The following is a 19039-nucleotide window of genomic DNA, read 5'->3' as shown; positions in this document are numbered from 1 at the left end:
CCCACCGGGAGGAGGCCCAGGGGACGGCCCAGGACACGCTGGAGGGACTATGTCTCTCGGCTGGCCTGGGAACGTCTTGGGCTCCCCCTGGAGGAACTGGAGGAGGTGTCTGGAGAGAGGGACGTCTGGGCATCTCTGTTGAGTCTGCTGCCCCAGCGACCCGGTCCCGGATAAAGCGGAAGACGACGAGTACGAGTACCTTTTCTACTCTATACATTAATCTTCTAAGGGACTGGGATCAAGGCTCAGTAATGGCCACTCCAAAGCATAAACTCTGTCGTGTTGAAACAACTTTGTAACTAACTTGCTTTTGATTGTCCATTAGGAAACCCTATTCGTGCCCAAGCTTCAACTTCCTGGCTTTCTTTCTTTATGATACCATCCTCCTGCAGCAACATACAAGCACACCATGATTCTTCCACCTCCATACTTCACAGTTGGAATAGTTCTGACTTCTAAGCTAAATGGAACAATGCTATAACATTTTAAATTTCAATTCTGTCAGACCACAGGGCATATGTCCTAAAATTAGGATCTTTGTCCCAGAGTGCCTTTGGAAACTGTAATCTGTCTTTTTTCTAGCTTCAGGATGGCTTCATTACTAGATAATGGCTCTCTTACCAGCTTCAGCCAGCATTTATTAAAAGTCTTTTCCTTTTGTTTTGATACAAACATCTAACACCAAACACAGTTATATCTGGGACACAGAATCTGTCTCCTTCCCAGCCGGAAAGATGATTGGATATTCCCATGTTGTTTGTACCCACATATAATTGTTTAAAGAGATGAACGTGGCACCTTCAGACATCTGGTTGTACCCAAGGATTTTTCGTCTTTCCCATGTCACATAAGCAGTGTGTCAAAGGTTGTTGCCTTAAAATACATGCACATGTATCATCATCCAGGCTATACCATCTATACAAGGATTATTTGAAAAATATAGAACATTTTTAATAAATTTGTTTTTTGGTCCATGTTGAATACAAATAAACAGTCACTTCAAGAAATCCTTCATTAAGGATGTAAGCAAGGCGCCTAAAAATTAACAAGTTTTTTTTTATTGCCCTAGTTATGACAGGTTTAGTTTTGTCTGATGTTAACCGACTTTTAGTATAAAGAGTCCTGCTGTAAAAACAGCTCATTAGTAGAAGTTAGAGCAAAAAACAAAAGCCCATAATTCTAATCAAATGGATTCGTTAAGGGCATACAAATGTTTACATATAATGAAGTTAAACTGAACTGACAACAAATCTTAAACAGTTAAAGCTGCCTGTATATACTGAATGTGCTCAGACTGAACAGAAACCAAGTCTTTAAGGCATTTAAGAGTCCAAATGCCCAACAAGGACAGCGCCAGTACCAGTTTTACACATATTCCTCATTTCTTAATCTCAGCAGCTGGAATGTTAGAAATCAAGACATTGACAAACAGAACAAACCTTCAGAGCATCACCTCAGTCAAGAGTCAGAACTTCAACACATTTTAAGTCTATTTTTACGTAAGGTTTTTGCTTTTGGAAGTCCCTCCTGTGCAACAAGTGACATCTGGGAAAGCCAAAATCACTGATGTCATTGGATATATATCAAATATACATAACAATAAATAGGTTCAAACTGATTAAACAGAACAAAATATTTCCCAATTAAAGGTTGCTAAATAATTTTATAATCACATCTGGAAGAATAACTGACTGGAAATCTGCAGTCTTCAAATATTAATTTTCCATTTGAATTTAAGCACCAGGTTATCAAATGTTCAAAATGAAATTGTCTGCTTTGGTTTGAACTCCAAGATCATTGTGGGTGATATGTAGAAGAAAAACAAAAAGCTAAAATAAGCTGTGTAGTCTAATCTAATGTTCAAAGCAGTTATTTTTGAACACTAGAGTAGGGATGCCACCATATTGTTTATTTTTATCGGAACAAAACACGACTGTGATAGGAATTGTATTAAATCGATAGTCATTAATGGTGTTGCAAAGTTTGCCCTACTTGGTTTACTGAAGTTGCCCATTTAATAATCAGTACATTTTATTTTGAGGGCAGTACCTGTGTTTGGGGGTTTTTGACTGGATCAAGTGGCAGATGTATTGCCATAAGCACTGAGGACTTTCAAAAGTACTTTTTATCTCCCCTTTTATTGTTATCACAACAAAAACAATGATGTGATAACCCTTTAAGTCTGTATCAGCCATCAATGCATATGTGATAAAAACTCTAAATACTCTAAACACCTTGGACCCGCTGTCGATCTGCAGATATACTCTGAATCTTTCCTAAGATGTTCACAGTGTACGGCACATTCAGGACTAAAGCTTGGAGGGAACGTTTAAGTTGTAGTTTCCCTGAAAATTCTCATATTCAGAACCTTTTTCACAGCACCAGGGTCAAAACAAATCTAAAAGAAGAACAAGTTTAACAGTGATTCTGTTTTTATCCCTTCAGAAAAATCTTTCCCGATCTCATACAGGTACATTCTGGAGATGAATCCTTCTGCAATCATTTAAAATGAGAACGTTCCTGAACTAAACCAGTAAACTGAAACTGTTTGATGCAGATCTGAAGCCCCCTCTTGCTGGGCCTCTTCTGGGCTTGATTCAAGTAAAGGTCACAGGTGTGGTACCACCTCAGAAGAAATGGATCTGTCTTTCCTCAGACGTCCACTTTGTGGTCAGTTAGAGACTCTTGCATGAGTCACTGGATCAGTCAGGAGCTGTTTCTGGTCTGCTCCCCGGCTGGTTGTCTGAGGTGGTGGACTTTTGAGACGAAGAGAGGAAAAGCTTCATCAAGTCCTGGAAACGCAGCCGTACCTGGAGGAAATTTTTTTTTTTATCATTTTAAGAAATGATCAGATATTAATTCAGCTCAGGAAGCGGTAATACGCCTGAAAACAGAAGCTCCACCCACTCTCACCTGTTGAACAGTCTTATTTCCTAACTGAGCGGACACTTGTCTGAATGTTTTCGTGTTGGCTCCTCTCTTCTGGCAGGCTGTTAGGATGGCCCGGTCAGCCTCACTGAAACAGAAAGAGCAGTTGGTTGTAAAGTTTTTATCTTTTGATTTTTATATATCATTAACTTTTTGTATTTTTTATGCTTTTAGACCAAATTTAGACCAAATCCCACAGAAGCTTATTAGAGAACTTTAACTGTAACTCCTGCTGTATCTTTAAGGTTGTTGTCCTGCTGGATGACCCTCCGTCCAAGTTTCAGGACTTTTACAGCATCTAACAGGTTTTCCACCAAGATTGTCCTGTAATTATCTCCTTCCATCTTTCCTGCTGTGACGATGCTTGAAAACCAGCATCAACACAGCATTATACTGTCACCACTATGTTTCAGAGTGGGGATAGTGACTAATTAGGTGACTTATGTAGGCAACTGGTTGCACTGGATTTCATTTAAGAGTGTCTAGAGTAAAGAGGGGCCCAATATAAACACATGCCACAATATAAAGATTTTTGATCCATCCATCCATTATCTTCTGTTTATCAGAGATCGGGTCATGGGGGCAACAGGTCCAAGGAGGGAACCCCAGACATCCCTCTCCCCAGCGGCACCCTCCAGCTCATTCTGGGGATTCCAAGGCGTTCCGAGGCTAGATGGAAAATATAGTCCCTCCAGTAAGTTCTGGGTCTCCTCCCAGTGGAACATGCCCAGAAAACCCCAAAAGGGAGAACCCTAGGAGTCATCCTGATATGATACCTGAACCACCTCAGCTGACCCCTTCCGAAAAGGTTTAGCTGAGGTGAGGAGAAGCAGCACCTCTACTCCACTCCTCAGCTGACTCTTTTCGATGTGGAGAAGCAGTAGCTCTACTTTGAGCTCCCCTCAGTTGATGGAGCTCCTCACCCTTTTTATAAGGCTAGTCCAGGCACCCGCTAAAGGAGGCTTATTTCGGCCGCTTGCATCCAGGATTTCGATTTCGTTCTTTTGGTCATGGTCCATGTCTCATAACCATCTGTGGGGGGCTTGAACGTAGATGGGACGGTAAATCAAGAGCTTTGCTTTTTGGCTCAACTCTTTCCTCACCACTACTGCAGATGAAGCCCCAATCTGTCTATCCATCTCCTGTTCCATCCTACCATCACGTGTGAACAAGACTTTATTATTATTTATTTTTAAGATTTTATTTGTAGAAAAACATCTGAAAAGCAGATGTTTTATCTTTTTCCTTCCACTTCACAATTCTGAGCTACTTTTGTTGCTCTGTCATATAAAATACATTGAAGCTGTTGTTTGTAAAATGTGGAAAAGTTAAAGGGGTATAAATACTTTTGTAGGACAATGTGGGTGACTATGAAAGAACGTTTGGGCATGTAAAGAGTGGATGAAATTAGCTGTATTAGCTTGTCAGTCGGAAACTCGTCTGGATCTGTGGTTTGGATGTTTTCATTGTGCGCAACATTTAATTTGAACTCCCATTATTTTCTGGGAAAATAAATGTAGAAACATGACAACAATATCCTGATCTTATAAAGCTTTTTTGTCATATTATGCTAAACACATTTTCTGTTCTCACCGAGTCCAAACGATGACCTTCTCTCCATTAGAAGTCACTGTGATGTTTTTGGCACAAACTGCTTGTTGCTCCCCTTCATCATCTTCATCACTTCCCACCACAGCGTCGATCGGCTCACAGTTCCCATTATTAGGATTCTGAGAGGCTAAGTCCACGTCAGTGGTCTTGGAGCAGGTGTGGAGCTGCTGGAAGATCTCCTGGACCTCACCTTGCAGGTCTGGATGCTTTCTAAGCAAAGATGAAACCTGAGGGAACAGAGGATGCAACAGTTTGAGCTTATCTTCTGGTGGGCCAATGATATGGGAACACTACAACTAATAAATAAATATTGTTAAAAATATGATGCTCATAAATGCTGACTGAATAAAAGGTCAACTAAGAGGTCATTCAATCAAACCCGTCATGGTTCTATTGGTTAGGACATTCGTATGATAATTCCTGGTCAAAGCTGTTACTGATACTTTAGAAAATGATGCCTTAATTAAATTGGAGGAGTTTTAGTGGTCTTTTTTGCAGCCTCTAAAACACGTTTATTTTAATCTATTTAAAGATATTTTATAAAGTGGCCTATTCCAAGGATTATACACAGACACATATAGAACAAATCCGATTTGTTTTAACATGAATATATTTGTACCTTAATACTTTGATTATAGTGAGCATATTAATAATTTTTGCACTTCAAGTTAGAGATGACCTGAGATTTTGTTTTGTTTGTTTTCAGCCTGACTAGCTGGGTCAGTGAACGCACCACACCTAAGCAAAAACAGCTTTATTCCTTGGTGGTTACTGTATCCGTTTTCAGTATCAGTAATGTGTTAGAAATAAAGTTAGAAGAAGCAAAAAAGATTATATCAAAAAAGAAAAAATGTTTATTTTAAATTGGAGGCATGTTTGCTGTTTATCAAAGCTGCTACTTTAAACAGGGAATGAGATTTCAGTAGACAGACCGCAGGAAGGCTTAAGGCTTGGTAGGGTTAGGGAAAGGACAGAAATCAGGTGCGGGTCTACCTTATGTATGACAGTGGTTCCTAAACTTTATATAACAAGCAACACCTAAGTGAACAACCAAGATCTTAGCATCCATTTTAAAAATGTGGTGCAAAAGGACTTGGAAAATCTTCAGTTATATTGTCTGCACGATACAATGTAAAAATGCCCACGATTTTTACGAAGAAATTCAGATTTCTAAGCATAAAGTTAGAATAATTACCAGAAAACTTTCCTTAGGGACAGTCAGAGGTTTCTCACCAACATCCATCCATCTATTGTCTGTACCCGCTTGTCCTTGCAGAGTGGTGGGGGAGCTGGTGTCTATCTCCAGGGCTCATCATGCGAGAGGGTACACCCTGGACAGGTCACCAGTCCATCACAAGGCAACACTATTCTTTTGCACCACAATTTTACAATCAATGCCAAGATGGCGTTACATAGTAAACTTGGTTGTTTACTCAGGTGGTACTTGTCATATAAACACTTTTCTCACCAACATCTAAATAGCTGCAACATAAAACAGATCATCTACTCTTGCATCGTTAACACCCAGTGTCATTTCGCCTAGTTTAATGATCATGTTGCTGGAGCATTTAAAAGTAAAAAGCGAAGAGAATTAGTTTTGTTAGCTTGGATTGCCAATAATAGTTAACCTGATCACTGACCGTATCAGTCAGCAAATGTCACTGGTTTTTGAACTTTTGACTGGGTTTGATTCTGGCTCCCAGAATCCCAGGTACATCTAGACCTGGTTCCCTGTCTCTGCTTCATCAAGGTGAATTTGTTCGAATTCACTATGAGAATAATTGAGACATATATATTTTTTCTGTGTACCACCAGCGGTACAGTCTAAGAACCATAGTCTACCTTGTCCACGTCCTCTGTTGAGGGGGCGGAGCTCCCCTGCAGGACAGACACCACCTGCTGGTAGAGAACCGAGCTTTCTCCCAGGCTCCGGCCCATCCGCCTCAGGAACCGCCGGCAGCGTTCAAACAGCTGCTGCTCCAACAGCTGACAGAGAGGAAGAACAATTCAGTCGAGTTCCTGAACTGAATCAGTAGCTGTGACGTGACTCACCAGTCCACATCTGCGTGCCTGTCTGCCGTTCAGGAAGGCTGCAAAGTCTTTGAGCAGTTGAGGCCACGGCCGCAGCAAGCAAGCCAGTCGGCTAAAAAGCACCTCCGGGGCCCCTGAAGGCCCCACGGCGGCAAATTCATCCAGCACCTGCAACAGCTGCTTAGAAAGGCCTGGCTGCGCCTGGACCGCTTCACATACCTACACAGAAATCCGTCCAAACAAACATGGTAAAATATCGGCTCTTGGACAGATCAACTGAAAACCTGGCCTTACTTACAGAACCAGCCAAAAGTATTCACACTCCTTGAACCGTTCCATGTTTGGTCACATTACAAACTAGAAGCTCAATGTCATTTTATTGTGATAGAACAAACTAGAGCATAATTAAAAAGTGGAACAAAAATGATACATGGTTTTTAAAATGTTTTATTTGTTGTGTAATTTGATGTCAGTTTGAATCCAGACGTTTCCTGAAGACCTCAGAGGTTTTTTAGAGAACATTAGTGAACAAACAGCATCACGAAGACCAAGGAACACAGCAGACAGGTCAGGGAGAAAGTTGTGGAGATATTTAGAGGAGGGTTTGGCAACGTAGACCTATAATGATTGACTGGGAAAAGGGATCATTAATCAGAGTAGCTGCAGAGATCCACAGCTATTAGTCATCCCAGGAAGGAGACAAAAAGTCCAGTTTAAAGTTTGCTACGAGCCAGGAACAAATAAATGTAAATAGAAGGGCGCTTGAGTCAGATTAGACCAAAACTGCAAAATGCTATTAATGTGGAAAAACTAACACTGCACGTCACTATGTACACACTATCCTCCACACTTAAACATGGTGGTGGTAGCATCATGCTGAGGGAATTATTTTCTTTAGCAGGGGGAGGGAAGCAGGTCAGAGTTAGTGGAAGATGGATGGAGGTAAATACAGGGCAGTCTCGGAGAAAAGCTGTTAGAGGCTGTAGAGGACCTGAGACTGGGGATGATGCTTCAATAACCATAAACACACAGCCAGAGATATACAATGAAGTGGTTTCAGTTAAAGCATATTCAGATGTTAGAAAGACAGAGCCAGGGTCCAGACCTAAATCCAGCTGAAAGTGGTAATACTTAAAGATTTAAAACTGCAGTGAAAAGTGGCTCTACACATTGGGGTTATGTACAAATAAAAATTTCAATAAGTTTTGTGTTTGTAAATAATTTCACAAACCAGGTATCACTTTGGTTCCACATCCCTCTATGCACCACTTTGTGTTGGTCTATTAAATTCAACTAATAAACTACAACTAATAAAACACAAATAAGATTTGTGATTTGGTGTGAAAAACTGAAGGGGTAAGAATCACTTTGCACTGTGAGCTGTGTTCCTGTTCTTACTCTGTGGAGATAATCCTGAGCAAACACCACATCCTCCGACTCCCTCAGAACATCATCCTCATCTTCAGTCTCCTCTGATGACAGCTTGTCCTGAAAACACATATTTATACATTTACAGGTGCAACAAGTGAACCTGCTGAACTCTTGTTGTGAAACGAGTCTCCAGGTTCTGCCATAGTTCATTGACATGAATCAGAACATGAGTTATTTAACCTGCTGCTGGGTGACTGATGCTCTGGGTTCATTTACAGCAATCCCTCCAATATCTTCATCTTCATCTGCTGCTTCAGATGTGACCACTGCCACTTTCTTCCCAGGTTCTGACTCAGCATCCGTTGGATCTGGCAGGTCATCGTCGTGGGAGATGCTTCCTGCAGTGCTGGGTGAAGATTCAGACAAAACCAGAAGCACTTCACTCTCCTCCTCCAACTCTTCTTCAGTGGTGATATCATCATCACCAATTTCCATACAGGAAGCAGGACCTTTAGGAGAAGCAGTGGGTCCATCTTCCTTCTTCCTCAGCTCTCCTTCTTTTAAGCTTGGTTTCCCTGCAGCAGGAGGCAAAGCAGACAACCTCCTACTCCTCCTCCTCTTCCTACTCCTCCTCCTCCTCCTCCTCAGCCCAGCCAGTGTTCGACAGTGGTATTTAATCTGCTCTGTGGCTGGCAGGGAGATGGTGGAGGTGATTATGATGTCAGTTGCTTTTTCTTTCTTGCTCAGGAAAAGGCGCTTTAGAAGGACATGAGAAGGATGAGAGTCAGAGGAGCAGTTGGACGGACCCTCAGAGACGCTGGAGGATTCGCCAGGAGGAGAGGCGAGGGGCTGCTGCAGCAGGACGAAACCGATGCGTTTAAAGTCCAGGTTTTGTGGGAGGCGAGGCGGGTATCTAGTCCCAGAGGGGAAGCTGTAGCTGGAGGAGGTGGATCGTAGGAAGGCCAGGTTGCTGTGACGGGCCTTGCCCCTCCTGCAGGAGGCCGGGGCCTCTAGGGAGGAGCTGGATGGGCTGTTGAAGTGTTTGATGATGGGACAGATGACAGGAAGGCTCCTCTGGGGGAAAAACCCAAACATTTATAATTCAATAAACCTTCAGGATGATTTAAAATATTTAAATTTGAACTTCAGATCATTTCAATGAGAGTATGTTTGAACAAGTTTTCTTCTTTTCTCTGTTTAAATGTAAAAAAAAAAGTCTAAGCAAAATAAACCTTTTCATTTGAAGTATTGGTGAGTTTCATAATTTTTCTTCAGTTAATGTAAATTCAATTTTTGCTCAGCACAGACTCCTCTTCTTTATTGCTTTACATCTAGAGCATACACTACACACACAATGACATCTTTCAAGTTTGTATTTGTGTTAATTTTAATGATTCTGGTTTAAAGCTAATCATAAACCAAAATACAGTTTCTCAAAAATTTTATAATATCACAAAAAGGGATTTTTAATTCAGAAATGTCATCTTATTGAAATTGACATGTATTAATGTCAATGCACTAAAAACCTTTTCTGGGCTCATTATGCATGAATTACTTCACCGTTATTGTCACCCATTGCTGCACACTGCAGTTGAGTTGCATGAAAAAAGGCTGCTACACTTTTTCCTCACTTTAATATATTATAAATATATTATGTCAACTAAAGTCCCACAAACCACAAATTATAAGGTATTAAAACTAAAAACTGAAGCTGCTGACTATTACTTTATTTATTAAAACATCTAAAAACTACTATTAAATTCCAGAAGGCGTTTATCCTATATTTTTGCCTATGTCTGCAAATTATAATCAAAACGACAATGAGTAAATGGAATAGATAACCTGATTTTGACCGCAATAATCAATATTAATTATTAGAAGCAGGAAGGAGATTTTCTCTGTTATAAATTAATGCAAATAAATCAAGTTTTGTGAACACCAGACACCGTAGTATTTTTACTAAAGGTTATACTGTGACAGTGTTTGATAAGCTTTTGTTACTGCAACTGTAGCCTAAAAGGTGAAACGGCTTTAATACCACGAGCCAGAGAGGCAGCTTGTTCTCCTCTCTCGCTACAGGCGGGCGCTGCTCTGCAGGATCAACATTACCGCAGGCCATCTGCATCGACCACACCACCTGCTGATACCTGAAGGCCTGCAGAGGAGGCAGAGTCGGTCAATGAGCGGAGACACTGAGTAGTCAGCCTGTGAGAGTGGTTTTAATTCTTACCTTCACAATGTTGTCAGGGGTTCCAGGTCTGCAGCACTGCAGGATCCTCCGGCGGACTTGGACCACAGTTTTCCTGAGCAGAAACTGAGACACAAGCTTTGGTGGGTCACACGCTCCCTCCATGTTCCTGAGGCCGAGGACCAGCAGACTAAGGAAACGCACAGAATAACACGCATATTCAACACCGGTCCCAGTTTGCCCTTACAATAACAGACATGTTTTCTGTGTAGTTGTTAGATTGTCTTTCCCTGATTTTCCAAAGTCAGATTTTTTTTTACCACCTGTACTTCTTACTACATTGAATTACTCCAAATAACTACCCAGAAGATTAACCTAGAGATGCAGAGTAATCATCTGGTGGCTAGAACCAGCTGATTTTGTGCTTAATTGACCCTGACTGGTGACTAGCGGGTTGAAAACTCAAATATCCGATCCTTTTCCGAGCAGTAAACACATCGTACCTAGGCACTAACAGGTTGTGATCACAACAAAATTCGTTGACGTGGACACGTTACTGCAGGAAGTTGGGTATTATCAGTGAGGTGTTTCAAAATCAAGTCAGAGAAGGTCCAGAGATGTAAGAAGCTATTTTAAAGGAAACTGGCAGGACATGTTAAGACAGGTCTCTAGTACATGTAGGCTGCGAGAGAGAGAGACTCAAAGCAAGTCACAGGAAGGCTGAATGAAGTTGCTTGTGTTTTTCCTTTCCATGTCTGTCATGGAAAGTGTTGAAATGAAATATGCTGTCAGGCTTCGGGGAATCAGAGTTAGATTATGGATTAAATTCTCAAGGGAAAACTTATGAATATATGGGATTTTAGTAGCGCTAGCCACATTAACCTCTAATATAAGATGTTAGAGACAATTTCAAATAGTAAAACACATGTTCCTAAGATAAATAATCAAAGACAGCTCAGGGCCAGAAGACTAGAAGAAATAATGTGAATACTGTTCTTATATCGTCCTGAATCTGGTCAGAGCTTTAGGAAAACCAGAGATTCGATCTGATCGGTGCATCTCCAAATTAAACTCGATAAAGTGGACTCTCTCTTTAATGGTGTGTTTGTGTTACCAGTCCTCTGCTGCAGTGAAGGCAGCCGTCCTGCGGGGGCAGTACATAGCTGGGTCGAGGTTGGCACAAGGCAGCAGTTCAGGGTACAGGAACACGGGTCGGGTAGCAAACAACCAGGCGAGCTCAGCCGGCATGACAGGGTAACAGCGCACTGATGACCCAGAGGCAGAAAAACAAGAGTCCATTCACAAGAAGTTAAAACTCAAACTGCTGCTTTAACAAACCTGAGGGTCTGAAAGAAAAACGTCTTGATAGATGACAATGATACCTCATATGATTCCAAGCTGCAAGATACTCACTATGTCCTCTGCCGTCAGGCTTGTGGCTCTGCGGCTGGTAGTCTATGGGCGTCTGCTTCATCTCCTCCAGGAGCTCCAGGGCCCCCTGCAGGTTAGAGGCTCTGAAAGCGCTGCGGAAACCAGGATGCTCTGCAGCCCTGATGAGCTCTCCCCTGTGAGCCAACATGTCTAACTCAAACTGAAAGACAGATCACCACAGAAACAGTGTGAGCAGCATCTTTTTTCCCAGTCCGGGGCTGACAGGCATGCAAAATGAAGCAAACATTCAGAGATTTGCTGAGTGAGCTCTGAAAAATCATTTTTGTGTTATTACACTTGTGATTAAATCTGGAACCGGTGGTAAAGAAACACTTCCGGTAATATGCACCAACGATCATTTGCTTTAAATAAGGCATGTTGTTGTGCAAGTTACCAGGAACTGCCTGGTGGTTTCCGCCTCACTGTGCAGTTTGGGGACAGGTGAAGTCAGCAGGTTAATCTGAATCAGCAGCTGGATGTGCTGAGAGCAGCAGACACAGACAGAAATGTCAGAGATGACCTGAGATACTTCCTGGTTAAGAGCTGAACCTGGTCTGAAGTCTGTACCTGTTGGAGCTGCTGCTGCAGTCTTTGCTGCTGCTGACGGTTCAGCTTCAGGGTGTAAGGTTCTGGACTCTGAGTGTTGAACAGAGAGTTTGTCTGCCGTCTCTTTCTGATCAAAGCCAGTTGCTGCCTCACCGTTTGCAGCTCCGTGATTGGTTCGTCCTCAGCCTCGTTGTCAGCTGCTCCTCTAAAAAGGTACAAGCAGTCAGTCAGCAGGATGCAAACACACCTCTCCACGGTCTTAGTGATGCTCGTCAGTGTGTTACATACATGTGCTGCACCTCAAGTGTGTGCCCCTGAAAAGCGGGCGTTTCCTCCTGCAGCTCCTCATCTTCATCTTGCCCTTCATCATCCACTTCCTGACCTGCCAGGTCCTCTTTCAGCTGAGACACAGACACATGCAGAAACAGCTGAACAACAGCTGCAGTGGTCCAACACACAGTGATCATGTCTGAACATTAGCAGCTTTCAGGTTAATACTGGCTTGACCTTAATTAAAGTCAGCTTCCGTTGTGGTCATAATGAAGATACTGAAACTATTATAGTTATTTGTAAGGGTAGACAGACAGACAGGACAGGACGGACAGACAAAAACGGATGGATGGGAACAAATTCTGGAAATATACGTGTTTTTCCAAACTATTTTCTTTCTTCATACCTGGAAAATGCTAAGTTTCAGTCTTCTCCAGAGTGTATAGGAATCCAGTATAACAGACAAACTGGTGTCTTACCCAGACAACAATCATTAGTATACATACAGCTGCTATGTCTGGTTTGTTTATTCATGAACAATGTGGTCATCAGTGACTGAATGAACAAAAGATGAAGTGGTGTTTTTGTACCGTTTCAAACAGCTCTTCCATTAGCTCGTTCACTTCCTTCTCTGAAGGAGACAAAAACATCATTAATTATTAGTACAGAGGGCAGATTAAACTAGCCACTTATAGGAGGAAGGCGAAAATATCACAAACTGTAAAAATATCCAACAGACAAGACACTTGTTTAAAGAGGATCTGTCTGTACTGACTCGTGATCCGTACGGCCTTGTCGTCACGATAATCCTCCTGGTCGGGCTCGTCGATTTCAGCCAGGAAGTTGTACTCTGGATCATCTTCATCGTCACACTCCTCTGGTAGAGAGAAAGAGAGAGCAGAGTTCATATGATGCTATTCTCACCAGAGGTGGGGTTGACTTGAGCTATTATTTTGGATTGGTTCTGTGAGATTCTTTGTCTTAAGTTGGAATTTTGGGCCCAGCAAGGAGACAGTCGCTCACCTTCGTTATCAACATCCGAGCTCAACAGGCCTCTCAACCAGTCGGTCCACTCCCTGTCCTCCGGTGCAGAGCTGGAGTCGTACATGTCTGGAGTTATGTCGGGAGCCCGGAGCTCGGCCTCCAGCTGGCCTAAAGGGACATTCCGGAGAGGTCGCTTGGACCGAGTCCGGCACGCCATAACTCCGGACTCATCCTCAGACTCAGACATAGGCTGAGTAGTAGAGATAAATTATTATTAGTGACGTATTTAAATACGTTAATCATATTTCCACTTCACGCTTCTGTGAGCGTTCTGATGGTTATCCAGGACTAAATCTGGCGGTTCTGAAAGCTATATTAACAGTTCTTATACGTCTGAAATGATATGAACTGGACCAGTGACCCTTTAAATGGTTTTAATACGACCCAACCAGTTTGATCATACTTTAAAAACAGACTCATAAGATTCAGAGACCTGGAACGAAACTGATGCCAACTGACTTAAAAGCATTTTGAGAACCAGTTAGTTCTAACCGTTTATTTACTAATAACATGATTCACAGGCCGATCAAGTCCCTTGTAAAAGTATTCATACCCTCTGAGCCTTTTCACATTTTGTCCTGGTACAACAACAACAACAAACACAAACACAAAGTAGCACATAATTGCAAAAAAGAAAGAAAATGATACATAGTTTTTAGCTTAAACAGATAAAAATCTGAAAAGTGTGGCATGTTTTTTTTATTCAGCCAGAGAATCTTTTTTTTTTTTTTTTGCCTGAAATGAGGGTTTTAAATCTTTTCAGCTCTATCTCTTCCAGCTTTGCTCGTCTAGAGACTGAACTTTTTGGCCATTATTCTTTGCATAATATCTCAAACTCAATCAGGATCTACATAACTTTTTAATCCTGACACAAATTCTTAAACAGATTTCAGTCTGGACTCCTACTGAGTGATTTTTACACATTTATATGCTTTGATCCAAACCATTCCACCCCTAAGATGCAGCTCTGGCTGTACATTTTGGGATGTTATATTTCAAGCCTTTATTTCTTGTCATTTGGTGATTATGGCTTACAGATAATCAAAAACCAAAACTCTGTTTCAGAAAATATGAATATTGTGAAAACGTTAAATGTTGGAATCTCATGGTGTCAAACCTCAATCAGCTAATTAACTCAAAACACCTGCAAAGGTTTCCTGACCGTCTAAATGGTCTCTCAGTCTGTTCCAGTAGGCTACACAACCATGGGGAAGACTACTGACTGGACAGATGTCCAGAAGAGTTGCTGGAGTACCAACACACAGGTACCAAAGGCTGGTTCAATGACCATGATGTTACTGTGTTTGATGAGCCAGCAACCTGATCTGATCTGAACCCCATAGAGAATCTATAAAGTATTGTCCATTACACCTCAGCAGAACCACAGGCTGACTGCCACCATGCCATGCCGCACTGATGCAGTAATTCATGCAAAAGGAGCGCCACCCAGGTACCGAGGGCACAGAAATTAACATACTTCTCAGAAGCCTGATATTTCTGTTTAAAATAACCTTTTTTTAATGATCTTATGTAAAACTCTAGTTTTGTGAGACACTGAATTTTGGGTTTTCACTTTCTATAAATCATAATCATCAAAATTACAAGAAATGAACTTATCACTCTAGTGAATCTATATAACATACCAGTTTTACAGTTTCACTTTCTGAATGAGTGACAATAAATATCGAACTTTTTCATGACAAGTTGTTTTAGATCATATGTTTGCTTGGTCTCTCATATCCTATGTGGCAGACCTTAAATGGGACTCGCCCTTAAAGGTCAGATTTGTAGAGTACATATCAGGCTATCAGATGCCTTGTCAACAAATTTGGCCAACTGGGCTTTGGATTACTGCAGCTCCTCCAGAGTTACCATGTGCCCCTTGGCAGCTTCTCTGATTAACAAAACCATTCTCTAACAAAGATCTGATTTCTTCACAGAACATCTGGATTTATACTGAGACCAAGTTACACAGAGATGGACACAATTTACCAATTAGGTGATTTCTGAAGACTACTGGTTGCTTTTATTGAGAATAATCAGAGTAAAAACGGCTGAATATGAAAGCATTCCACACTGTGGATTTTTATTTGCAAAAAAAAAACATAGAACACCATCTTTTGTGCTGCTCACTCACATAAAATATTAAATGTGGTTGCAATGGTGCTATATACCCACAGAGCTTTAAACCTCTACGAACTCAAAAGACTGGATCTGATTGTCTTTAATGGACTTTTCAAACTCAACTTGCTAATGTCTCCCCTACTCTATGTTGCAGTGTCTCTCAGTTACCTGATAGGGCTCCATACAACCAGCTAGCTCCTCTTCAACAGCATGAAGCTTCTCCAGGAAGGTGGTGTCAGTCACACCTCTAGACGGGAAGGCTTTAGGAGGAGGAGGAGGTCCCATCAACCCTTCCTTCAAACGCCTGGACCGCACTCGAGAAGCCTGAGAAGTGTGACGGGTAGATCATGGATAAAGGCAGCGAGATGAAAAATTAACAATAAGGCTACTTTCAATCAACCCTGTTGTTATCAGTTGTTACCTGCCAGGGGCTGCAGCTGTCCTCCTCTGCTCGATTGAGCCGAGTACCCCTGGGAGACGAAGCCGTGCTCTCCATGTCGCTCTCCTGGAACGTCTGCATAATGATAGGAATAAAAAACAATCAGCAATCTATCATTAATTAGCAGAAAAAAATAAGACGCAGACATTCTAAATCAGAGCCGCACGTCTTCAGCTGTCTCATCCTCCTCTTCTTCATCTGGGCGGTATTCTTCGTCAGAGGAGTCTTCCTCATCCAGTGGGATGTCAACAAACTGAGGAGCCTGAAACAAGATGACAAAACTTCCACATTTATTGGTTGTATATAGAGGTGCTTCACAGCGTTACGTTAAATTAAATTAAAAAATAGTAAAGATGGTCAACAGAATCTCTAAAAATTTTCGGTTTGCAAAGAAAAAGAGGAATAACTTATCTTATTTGTACAAATAGCAAAAATGTATTGTTTTTAATTGTGACAAATTTTAAAAAGATGCAAAGTAAAAATTTATACTGTATTTGTATAGTAATTTACAAGCAAAACTGAAATAAAAGCAGTTTAAAATCAGGTTTAAAGTATTTTAATTTTTTTCCCCCAAATGGAAAAATGCAATTATTAAAAAGAAAAAAACTCAAATATTTTACATTTATTTTGGTAAACTAGTGAGAGGAAATGTGTAAATAATTAAAGAAAATAAGAATAGTACTTTAAATAGACTCAAAAAGTCCAAACTCTTGAAAGTGACTTATTTAGAATATTGTTAAACAATATGTTATACTTTCCAAGTAGAACCGAGGTTGATGAAGTGATAAAAACGTGGACCAAAAGAAAATGTGCAGGTTTTTACTGGAGGAAACTGTCAAACTGACAGATTATCAGACGAATGTTGCAAATGTGGCGTTTTACCTTATTGGTGTCGCTGCTTTTCTTGATCGGCGAGATGTTCCAGGTGGGAATGACCTGGTGGGAAACAGAAACATCAAAACCCAATTCTTCAGTAGCATTACAGATTATTTAACGCTTCCAAACACTTACCACACCCTTCTCTACCACTTCTTTAAATTTGGATCGAGTCATTTTAGGCTCCTTAAACAGAGAACAATGAATTATTTCAAAAGGAAGAAGCAATAATATGACTGTAGCTGCACTGAATGTTCTTTTTAACTGGAGACTCACAAATGGAGGAACTGCTTCGGTCTCGTTGATAGCTGCTTTCATCATGGCAACCACATGCTCATTGGTGATCACTTCCTGCAAGATCAGCACACAAAAATGCCAAACAACTGAAAACATCAGAAAAACCTATCCCTCGTTGCTTCAAACATAGGACTTCGTTTGGTTTAATTATCATAGATAGAATAGGGATGCACGGCGATGCAGTTGGTAACACTGCTGCCTTGCAGCAAGAAGGTCCTTGGTTCGAATGCCAGTTTTGATGTTCTCTCCGTGCATGTGTAGGTTCTCTCTGGATACTCTGGCTTCCTCCCACAGTCCAAAAACATGACCGATAGGTTAATTTGTCTCTCTAAATTGCCTTTGAGTGTGATTGTGCATGGTTGTTTGTCCTGTGTGTCTCTGTGTTGCCCTACGACGTACTGGCGACCTGTCCAGGGTGTAGCTGACCTCTCGGTCAATAACCCCAATAGGCACCAGCTCCCCCGCAACCCCGCATTTGACCAACATTCAATAACTGCAACCTCAAAGCTACAATCTACTGTAGCTCATTCTTTTGAAAATAACATTTGACTTCTTCTAATAATAATCAAAAAGCGACCATTCGTATTTGAGATATAAATAAAACAGAAAACGCCCCCGTGTGAGGTAATAAAAGCTGCATGAACTCACATGGATGATGTTTTTAACATTCACAGTGGTGAGGTTGTGCTGTTTGGATTTTGTCTCGAGAGCCTGGTCCAACTCTCTGTCAATCTCCACCTCCACACCCGTCTCCTCCTCCGTCTCTGACGTCTGGCCCTTCTCATGAACTTCCTTCTCATTCAGTGTTCGCTTTTTCTTCTTCACCGCCTTCTTCCTCGGAGCCTTTACCCCCTTGTGGTTGTCCTCTGAGACAGAGATATTTTAGTCATCAGTACACAAAAAAAAAAGACTCACTGTCTGAAGCCAAAAAGACAAACGTGTTTTGTTTTACCCATAGTGATGATGAGGCTGGAATCAGTGGTGTCTTCCTCCACCAGCAGGTAACCTTCCTCCTCCACCTCCACCTCCACCTCAGCTCCGGCTCGTGGCGCAGCCTGAAACGGGGCCGGTGGCGGCAGCAACACAGCATCACCAGAGCTGAGCTGTGGTGCTCCAACACTGGAGCTGCTGGTGCTGCTGTAAGCATGCTGCTGCTTGGTTGGGCTTAGTTTGAGGCGTTTGCGGACTGAGCTCATAGTGGAGAAACATGACCTCTGACCTCTGAAGCAGACACATAATCAGACATATGAACATTCGTGATGTCAAATATGAAACTTTATCTGTTGTAGTGCTGCTGAATAAAGAAGTCTCCATCATGTGAAATCATGTTTTTCCAGCTAAAACGCAACAAAAAAGACATGAAGCTCCGAGGAAATTAAAAAGGAAACTCACTGCTTCTTCCAGCTGCAGAGTGAAGCTCCTGTTAAAATGAAAACAAGGACGGATTTCAGCAGATGGTAGTCACCAGCAGCTGTGAGAGGCTTCACGGAGCTGTTGTTGAATAAAGTTCATGTTGGCTCCTGATATTTAACAGTTAGTCTGATTATAAGCCACCCGCAGATAAACTCACGCCTGTTGGGTCTCCGAGTGGTCAAACAGATAAGAGGACCCTACAAACCAGGCTGCAGCCCGTGGCTACAAAGCTAACAACACTCCAGCCGGCTAGCAGCTAACTGCGGCGCAACGGCCCACTCCTTCCAAACGCAGCTGAGTTCCGGTGAGAAAGTCCAGTCCAGGAGTCGTTATCAGCTCGGTCTCGTTTCTGGCTGGAGGGAACCTTAACCACCATGATCCATCGCTCCTCAAACACACTTACCGCCACAACTATCAGGCGATTCGGCCTCCAAAAACTACATTTCCGGCGTCGCAGCACTGATGTGACG

The 19039-nt window shown here is 41.8% G+C and overlaps 1 protein-coding gene across 2 annotated transcripts; it reads right to left on the bottom strand.

The window, feature by feature from the left end:
• Positions 1–926: 926 nt before the first annotated feature.
• On the bottom strand, positions 927–19039 carry gon4la (gon-4 like a). 2 transcript variants are annotated; one of them, XM_047383794.1, is made up of 26 exons: positions 18549–19037; positions 18109–18377; positions 17805–18022; positions 17136–17210; positions 16995–17045; positions 16866–16919; positions 16150–16245; positions 15966–16058; positions 15713–15868; positions 13400–13610; positions 13152–13253; positions 12967–13007; positions 12395–12507; positions 12128–12311; positions 11955–12041; positions 11543–11720; positions 11244–11394; positions 10172–10319; positions 9980–10096; positions 8182–9015; positions 7969–8058; positions 6592–6789; positions 6382–6525; positions 4522–4766; positions 2914–3016; positions 927–2810 (listed from the first exon to the last, which is right to left on the bottom strand). In XM_047383794.1, the coding sequence occupies exons 2-26, from the start codon at positions 18350–18352 to the stop codon at positions 2703–2705; spliced, it is 4041 nt and encodes a 1346-aa protein (XP_047239750.1). In that variant the 5' UTR covers positions 18353–18377; positions 18549–19037; the 3' UTR covers positions 927–2702. The 2 variants fall into 2 exon arrangements, 1 of the variants encoding a protein (XP_047239750.1); XR_007040996.1 differs by lacking the exons at positions 927–2810; positions 2914–3016 and adding an exon at positions 5735–5870 and having other exon boundaries at positions 4635–4766; positions 18549–19039.

The sequence above is a fragment of the Girardinichthys multiradiatus genome, chromosome 13, assembly GCF_021462225.1.
Source record: "Girardinichthys multiradiatus isolate DD_20200921_A chromosome 13, DD_fGirMul_XY1, whole genome shotgun sequence".
NCBI classification, from domain to species: domain Eukaryota; kingdom Metazoa; phylum Chordata; class Actinopteri; order Cyprinodontiformes; family Goodeidae; genus Girardinichthys; species Girardinichthys multiradiatus.
This window is presented reverse-complemented; position numbering and strand designations above follow the sequence as displayed.

What these genes read in the sequence shown, in the direction of transcription:
- gon4la (XM_047383794.1), bottom strand. Translation starts at nt 18,352, where the DNA reads ATGAGCTCAGTCCGCAAACGCCTCAAACTAAGCCCAACCAAGCAGCAG. An exon ending in ACAGCTGCAGCCCCTGGCAG is followed by an intron (nt 15,869 to 15,965) that starts GTAACAACTGAT and finishes CACACTTCTCAG; the next exon opens with GCTTCTCGAGTGCGGTCCAG. An exon ending in CAACAGAGGACGTGGACAAG is followed by an intron (nt 4,767 to 6,381) that starts GTAGACTATGGT and finishes CTGTTCCCTCAG; the next exon opens with GTTTCATCTTTGCTTAGAAA.